Below are 8948 nucleotides of genomic sequence, written 5' to 3'. Positions count from 1 at the left end.
ATGACAAATTTTCCACAGGCCACAACCAGCAGAGCTGCATGACCTCTAACCTAGGCTATACATGTGTTGCCGTGTGTCTCATACTCTCATTCCCGTCCTCCACCAAGGAAGCTAGCTCGACGGGTGCGCCGGACATGACCGGCACAGGATCACGACAGGCTGCAAGTGGAGCTTGCTGGAAGTGGCTGAGGCAAATGCTCCTTCCCCGCTTCTATTGCTTTCGAGGTAGAAGTTTGTTGGGCATGCAGTAGAATTAATTTTCTAAAATCAAGCATGTTCAGATGTGCATCAGAAGAGCACACCGAAACAGCGGTGGCTAAAGAGGGGGCAACAACAATTTTTAGGCTTAATTGCGAAAACCATGTGAAAGACAGGATTTGAACTCGAGACCTGGGGCTCTGATACCATGTTAAGCTTCATGCACTAGCCACTTGAACCAAAAGTCCGAACTGATGAAAAAGGCTAGGTAATTGACATATACATTTCACAACACTTACCACCATCGTTTTCAAGTCAGTTCCCTCCTAGCATTTTTCTTATATATATATCAATCAAATATTTCTCCCTTATCAGTTATCACAGGTTGTAGACTACAAGACGTGCTTATTCAGTTATATCGGCTACAATCTGCTGCTGCACCATAAATTATTGTCAACCTGACGCTTGACATGCTATTTTTTCTTCTTTACTCTGCTGCTAATTTTACATGTCTGTTGTTGATCTGATTTACAAAGTTTATATAACCCTGCGTGCACCTGGCTGACTCAAGCTATCGGACAGGACAAAGAAGAAATCGAAGACAAGCTTAGACATTTTGCATGGTGTATTCGGTAGTCTGTACCCTAGGCTTAATTTTCTAAAAGGGATGAAATGCGCATGTAACATTGTTGATCCGGGAAAACTAACATGCGCACATTATGCTTGCTGGATTGTATCAGTTTTGCCTTTGTTTTCTTATCCTACATCGCACAAGTTGAAACATGTCCTTAATAGTAACCAGAGGTAACGTGCTGTGCTAGATCTCACGCTCAACCAGCAGTACTAAAAGACGTCGCACAATTTAACCCCATCCTCTCCTTCCATGGGAATGGCACACGCATCATGTTCTGCCTAGGTCGATCTCATACTCAACCAGCAATATGAAAAAAAGGAGAGTTTACAAGTTGAACTATCGATTTCCTTCTTCAAGTGAAGTATTATGTGTGGTGTTTACGTTTATGCACTTCTTCCATTCTTTGTGGGATTTCACCTGCTTGCCAATATTTTGTTAAGCATGGTTGTATGGAATCTCTTCATGTCCAATGTCGATTAATTATCGCTTCATGCCCAATGACATTTGTACATGGAATTATTGTATTATCGTGTATTTTTAAAAACTTAGTGTCCTATTATGTCGATCAAAAGTAAAAATACCTATGATTATTAAACATTAATGAATAATATTTTTTAGTGTATGTTTGCATTTCAGACCTTAATAGTTATTCCAAGTAATCCCGCAGCAACGCGCGGGAAATTATCTAGTGGTTCTTACGATAATACCATACTGAATATGGAAAGGCCTGTATTTTAAAAGGCAATAGTTGTTTCTTGACTTTTTTATGTTCCTACTATAGAATATTATATCTTAATGTTCATGATAAATGTTTACATCCTATATTATAATTGTATTAACCGGAAACATTAATACTTGTATGTTTTGTAAACATAAATGAGTTCCTAGTAAGCCTCTTGTTAAACTAGCTTGTTGATTAATAGATAATTATGGTTTTCTGATCATGAATATTGGATGTTATCAATAACAATATCATATCATTAGGTGAATGATGTGATGGACATACACCCATAGTAAGCGTAGCATATGATCAAGTCATGAAGTTCGTTGTGCTTCAAGCTTTAAGATACGTGCCACCCAGAGAGAGAGAGAGAGAGAGAGAGGCATATTCCACGTATCATCCCAGCCCAGCCCAAATGCTTGTGCACAGCCCAACCCAACATAGGAGAGGAAACCATTTCCGCCGTGACGGACCGACGCAACTCCTCTTCTCCAGCGTCATCAGTCAGTGCCTTCCCCGAGTCACCCACCCCTCCGAACGGCCGAACCCACCCAAACCAGCACAGCAGAGCTCCCCCGTCTGCGATCCCCCGCCGCCGCCTCGCCGCCGGCAGTCATGTCCAACCCCGATTCGACCTCGTCTTCCACCCCGCCTCCCTCCCACGCCGCCCACATCCACACCCCTCTCTGCCGTTCCTGCGGCGCGCCCGCCGCGCCGCCCACCCCCGCCCCCTGGTCCGGGGACTCCCCGCCGCCCGCCTACCGCCCCATCCGCATGCCCGCCATAAACGCGCCCACCAACACCGCCGCCATCGTCCTCTCCCCGGTCCCGCAGCCCCTCCCGGTACCCCCAGCCGCGCCGCCCTTCGCCTTCCAGGCCCCCACCAAACGCATCACCTCCCCGGACGACATCGCCCGCTTCCACGCCTCCACCCACGGCCGCCACTTCCTCGGCTTCGTCGCCTCGCTCTCCGCCTCCGTCCACGGCCGCAAGCTCTCCGACCCGCTCCCGTCCCCGCCCTCCCCCGCGGTCTCCGCGCTCCTCGACCTCATCTCCGCGCTCTCCGCCTTCGTCGCCTCCACCCCGCCCTTCCCGCACGGCTCCCGCTACGGCAACCCCGCCTTCCGCCTCTGGCACGAGAAGCTCGCCCACTCCGCCAACGACCTCATCTCCCCAATAACCGCCACCGCCACATCCCCCTCAGCCCTCACCGGCGCCGAGGTCGAGCTCGCGCCCTACCTCCTCGACTCCTTCGGCAACGGCTCCCGCATCGACTACGGCACGGGGCACGAGACCAACTTCGCCGCCTTCCTCTACTGCCTGGCACGCCTCGGCCTCATCACCGAGGACGATTTCCCCGCCGTCGTGCTGCGGGTGTTCGCTGCCTACCTCGACCTCATGCGCACGCTGCAGGACACATACCTGCTGGAGCCTGCAGGGTCGCACGGCGTGTGGGGGCTAGACGATTACCATTTCCTGCCCTTTGTGTTCGGGGCTGCGCAGCTCATCGATCACAAGTACATGAAGCCCAAGTCCATCCACAACCCAGATATCTTGGAAAACTTCTCCAAGGAGTACATGTACCTGGCGTGTGTCATGTATGTTAAAAAGGTCAAGAAGGGGCCCTTCGCCGAGCATTCGCCCATGTTGGATGATATCAGCGGCGTGCCGCACTGGAAGAAGGTCAACAGCGGGCTGCTCAAGATGTACAAGGCTGAAGTGCTGGAGAAGGTGCCCATCATGCAGCATTTCCTCTTTGGGTCACTCATCAAATGGTATGGATCATCCTGTATACTCTTTGATTGCGCTTTAATATATGTGAATCCAGTTATTGCATTTTGTTAGCCGGCACAACACAAGGGTATGGGAAACTACTATCGAGGAAATGGATGAGCGATTAGTTAGTGCTTCAGTTTTCTGCCCCGAGTAAGCTTGAAATTAGCATAGTGAATTCGAGGGTGGAGCAAGTTCTAGTAAGGGGCCCCATAGTCATAGAAGCAAGACATATTTCAGGCACGATATTATGTGCCACCTATCTCGACAGAATACCAACTATAACGAGAACTGAAAATTTTGGATCCATATGCATATTTTGAGTGGTATGATATTAGTAGGAACAAAGTAGCAACTGAAAGTTCTTGAGGAAAATGCAACGATTAATCTGCACAACATTGTTTAGTTATTTCGTTGGAACACAAATTTGTGCACATGTGCTGGAATGTCTAGGTATTATATTATATTGTCTTTAGATAGCTTCTGATTGAAATTCTGTTGTTAAAAACTAGAATAAACCTGAATCAATCAAATTGTGATCTGACTTTGGTCAATCTTGGGGCGATTTGATGAATTAGTTAAAAGTCAGGAATCATGTGAACCTACAGATATGATTTAGCTACATCAGGCAGTAAATGGATGTCAATACTTCTTGATTAACACCTAATATATGTATTTGGAAGTGGTTTTGTTAATCCAGCAGACTTTTTTGATTCTTTAGATGCAATGCACTGTTGGAAGGAGACAATTCCTATGTTTAAATATCTACCATTTGAAAAACAAACTGTTATGCTAAAATTTCTGCTCTTTCAGGCTGCACTTACCATTTATTTTGTTATGAAAAAAGAGTTGACAAAAGAAGTTTAGCATTTTTGCCAGACATGTGAAATCTCTTCTTTAGCATTTTAGTGGAACTTTTAATACATTTCTATCGATTTTCTGTTGGGAGAAGTACAATTTTCCTGTTGCGGTTATAGGAAATACGCTATGAAGACGTTTTCAATTTGCTAGTATGTCCTCAAGAGCGTGGAATAAGCCACCACAATACCAAACTAAGCCTTATATATCTGTCCTGTCATGAAAGAAATCTCAGCTAGCAATCACCTTCAGTTGATAGCACGAGTTAATGCAACATACGGAGAAATAGTCGACTAGTCTTACCGTTTTTGTCTGTCTTGGACCTCCATGGTGGTATCGTTGATCATCTTAGCTTGTTGTCATCATTATTAAGATCAATCTGGCCATTTCATGGTCAGATTTTGCATTTCTAACACTACCGCAGCTGAATTTGTTATTTTCGTTTCTCAAGCTGTGAGTTGAACATGTTAGATGCAAGCTATGTCTCTATACCCAATTGGGCTATGAATTGGGCCCTTAGTACTGCAATTTTTCTGTCATGTTGGATGTATGTATGTCTACTAAATTATTTCCAGAACTTCTTAGAACAAGTAGCATTGGTTTTCGATTTTGGGTGCACAGGTTGCACAAAAAACTCAGGGCAAACTCAGGTCACATAAACTTTCTGGAGATTCTGCATTCCTCACCATTGGTCTGCCTCCAGTTAACTGGGATGCGCATATTGCACATTAGTACCACTTGGGACTGCATCAGTAGTCAGATGACAACAGTACAACAATAAAGTTCTTCTGTGATGTGGTCAATTTAACGTACGTACTTATGTGAACACAGTGAAAGAACCACTGGGAAAAAGGGTTAGAAACTGCTTAGCTCCGCAGCATGTTGGCATGTTAAGTTATTGACACCTTCAATGCCCCCAAGTCAAAGTACTCTATTTGGGATGGATTCCCATTGCTTGGGCAAGTACAGTATACTAGACCAAGAGAAGATAGACTTTTTGTGCCATGTGATTAGAGAGAAACATTTTTGTGCTAGTTTAGCGTGTGAAGTTTTTTTACTTACTCTTTACCGCAATAAATCCTCTATTTGGGATAGATTCCCATTGCTTGGGCTATGGTAGAGGGCGCGGGTATCATAGAGACCTGAGCCTGTAAGTAGCTAACTCAATTTGAGAAAGGAACTGTCATGCTAAAATTTCCGCTCTTTCAGGCTGCACTTATTATTTTGTTATGAAAAAAGTGTTGACAAAAAAGGTTTTATATTTTTGCCAGTCATTTGAAATCTCATCTTTAGCATTTTAATACATTATTGTCGATTACTTCTGCTGGAAGAAGTGCAATTTTGCTGTAGCGTTTATAGGAAATACGCTATGAAGATGTTCTCAATTTGCTATTATGTCCTCAAGAAAGAAGAAACCGTGGAATAAGCCACCACAATACCAAACTAAGCCTTATATATATGTCAATAGTCTAATAGTCTTATCATTTCTCTCTGTCTTGAGGCCTATAGATGAATTGGTTGCAAGTACAAGCTTGTTTTCATGCTATCATGCACCAGAAGTTCTCGTGCAACTGGTGCACCTGGTGTTCAAAACCCATGATAGAAGTTCTATAAAAAAAATCTAGAAATAATTGAATACATTGACACAATATATATCTACAATGTCACAAAAGGTTTTTCATAAATTTAACTCAGCTAGAGAAACAAAAAAGGCATCATGCCATGCACAATAGTTGATTCTGATTGGGGTCTGAATTGTACGGTTAACACTACTGCAGCTGAATTTTGTTATTTTCGTTTCTCAAGCTATGAGTTGAATATGTTAGATGTATGCTAGTTCTCTATACCCAATTGAGCTATGAATTGGGCCCGTTAAGAGCATCTCCACCGGCGCTCCCCAAATAGGCGCCGGCGGCACTGCATCCTTCATTTGGGGATGGTGTTCCCACACCGGCGCATTTGGGGATGGTGTTCCCACACCGGCGCCCCCCCATACGGCAGCCCCCAATAGAAATTCATATGTAAATAACATTTGAAAAATGAAATTCATACAAATATTGACTAGTTTTATACAAAAGTGACTCGAATTTAAACTAAAAACTAAAAAAAAAAACTAGCGGCGAAGGCGCTGAAGTCAAGGTTGTCTGCGTCGCCGCCGTCGGAGGAGGAGGAGCTCAAGGACCAGTCGTCCTCCTCCTTTGGCGCCGGCAACTTAGAAGGACCGGCGAGGTCGACGAAGTTCTCGCTGTGGTCCTTGGCGGACCACACCGCCGCCTGCCGCGGGTCCATCGTGATGTGCTGGTAGTCCTCGCCGATGGAGCGGCCGATGATGACGTGCTGACCGGGGAAGTCCTCTGGGTCGTCGCCACCACGGAGGGTCGCCTGCGCTTCCGCCTCCATCTCCCACCACCTCTTCTTCGCCAGCGGAGGTAGTGGCGAGCCCGCGGCGTCCTCCTCCTTGGGGCGGCGGTGCTGAACCGTCCTCGTCGTCCTCTGAGCCGGAGTCGAAGATGCGCGCCTTGTCCGGTCGTGGATGACGACACCGCCCGAAGGAGGCGTGCGTGGCTGAGTGCGTGCGGCCGCTGGCGATTGACGATACGGTGCACGAGCTCCCAGACACCGGCGGGTGGCGCCTCCGGTGCCATGCACTCAGCCTGCGGGTAGTACGGCGGGACGCGCTGGGAGTCGCCGTGGATGCGCTGGCGGTAGCCGTACTCCGCCAGCATCGCGTCGATGTCGCGGCCTTGCCACCAGGCCCGCCGGCCGACGCGGCTAAAACGGCTGCCATCGCGGCCGGCTGAACGCGCGAGCTTGATGGCGCGCTTCTCTTTGAAGCGCCGCGGCCACGCCGGGCTGGTGAGTGTGTTCGCCGGCTGGCTTTTGTCGGCCGGCGACATGTGCGCCCATGTGCGCCCGCCGCTCGGCGATGAGGGCGCGCGTCTCCGGTCCAGCCGGTGGTGGCGGTGGCACGGCGTAGCCTGCGTTGGACATGTGCCACCCGTGCGGCAGCTTGAACTGCAGCAGCACGGGGATGTGCTGCCAGTAGAGGATGTTGGCCTCGTCGTAGGTCACTTGCAGCGACCGCCGATGCCGCCGCTGCCACCGTCCTCGGCATTGTGTGCCATCACAATGTGTTTGCGCCGGTGGGTGTGTCGTGTGGCGTCTGCGAGATTGGTGGTCGCGGCGGCTAGCATTGGAAGACAGGGGAGAAGTGTGCCGGTGCGGTTTTAAGGGTGGCGGCGGACGCGCATTGAAGGCGCATGGGGGAGGTGGGTGGTCGTCGCTTGGCGAGTTGCCGTCCTGTTCGCTGCTTCGGTTTCCGAGCGGAGCGGTTGACGCTGACGACCGTATGGCATGCGTCGTTTTTAATGCGACCCGTCGCTTCGAGTCACTGCCAAGACGGCCCTACCCACGAAAACCGTCGTGTCGCGAGGCGCCGGCGCGCCCGATTTGCGCCCTTTGCGAAGGGACCGTCACGGGTTTGCCAGCGCTTCTATTGGGCTCGAAAACGCGCCGGCGCTTTTTGGGGCGCGCTGGTGCGAGCCCATTTTAGCTACCGGCCCCCAAAAAGCTACCGGGGCCGCCATGGGCGCCCCGGTGGAGATGCTCTAATAGTGCAATTTTTCTGTCATGTTGTGTGTATGCTATGACTCTACTAAATTATTTCCACAACTTTTCAGAACAAGTAGGATGGGTTACTCTACTAAATTATTTCCACAACTTTTCAGAACAAGTAGGATGGGTTTTTGACGATGGGTGCAGGGGCACAAAAAACTCAGGTCACACAGACTTTCTGGAGATTCTGTGTTCTTGGCCATTGTTCTACCTCCAGTTAACTGGGATGCACATATTGCACATTGGTACCGCCTGGGTACTTCTTCAATAGTCAGATGACAACGGTAGAACAATAAGGTCGTGTATTATCTTCTGTGATGTGGTCAATTTAACATACTTACTTATGCAAACACAGTGAAAAGAACCACTGAAAAAGGTTTTAAAACTGCTTAGCTCCACAGCATGTTGGCATATTGACACTTGCTTGCGCTATGGTAGAGGGGGCGGGTGCTCTTTTCGTAGTAATAGAGACCTCTCAAATGTCTGAAGTACAAAACTAGTACTACTGTTTGTACACGTTGGTAAGGACCACCCGTGTACGCTTACAGTTGTGTCTTTTTTGCTTTCTACTTGATCACCGGAGTTGTGCTCGTACGCTTCCAACTGTATCATACATTAATGTTGTCTTTCAACATTTTGGACCATGTGATGTGACATCAGGTCTCTATGTTCGATTTTTTTCAGGGAGGATTGAGGCTGATAATCTCTCTGCGTCGAGGCCAATCTCCAGGGCTCGCACCATGCTCTGCAAGCAACCAAGTACCACCCTCCTCCGTGATGCAAAGACTGATGTACAGCGATGCTGCTCCATGCCAGTAGCAGACAGACCTATAGACGTTATCTTTCCATCTATAGCGCGATGGGCTGCTGGTTACGAGATGTGTGCTTTCTGCAGCTAGTGCAGTGTAGTGTTCTCATCATCACGCTGCTATCTATGTTGCTTGAATTCTTGGACCTGTCCCTATTCGCCTTGCATTTCCTGAGGACAAGCTAGTAGTATGTAGCAGTACCATTGAATAACACGCTGCGTTGCGTTGAGGCTTTTGATGTAGATGACTGGAGCGAAACAGTTTCTCCGTCGTGTTTCCCGTGACTGCTTACGCCAAAGCTAGCTCAGGCAGCTGCGTGTAAAGCTGTGTTTTACCTAAT

At 48.0% G+C, this 8948-nt stretch overlaps 1 protein-coding gene across 1 annotated transcript; it reads left to right on the top strand.

The window, feature by feature from the left end:
• The first annotated feature begins 2061 nt into the window (after window positions 1–2061).
• On the top strand, window positions 2062–8719 carry LOC127317672 (uncharacterized). The gene is made up of 2 exons (XM_051348259.2): window positions 2062–3328; window positions 8484–8719. The coding sequence occupies exons 1-2, from the start codon at window positions 2169–2171 to the stop codon at window positions 8491–8493; spliced, it is 1170 nt and encodes a 389-aa protein (XP_051204219.1). The 5' UTR covers window positions 2062–2168; the 3' UTR covers window positions 8494–8719.
• The last annotated feature ends 229 nt before the right edge of the window (window positions 8720–8948 follow it).

This window comes from Lolium perenne, chromosome 7, assembly GCF_019359855.2.
Source record: "Lolium perenne isolate Kyuss_39 chromosome 7, Kyuss_2.0, whole genome shotgun sequence".
Lineage (NCBI taxonomy): Eukaryota > Viridiplantae > Streptophyta > Magnoliopsida > Poales > Poaceae > Lolium > Lolium perenne.
The sequence above is the reverse complement of the archived record's forward strand: the minus strand, read 5'-3'. Positions and strand labels throughout refer to the sequence as shown.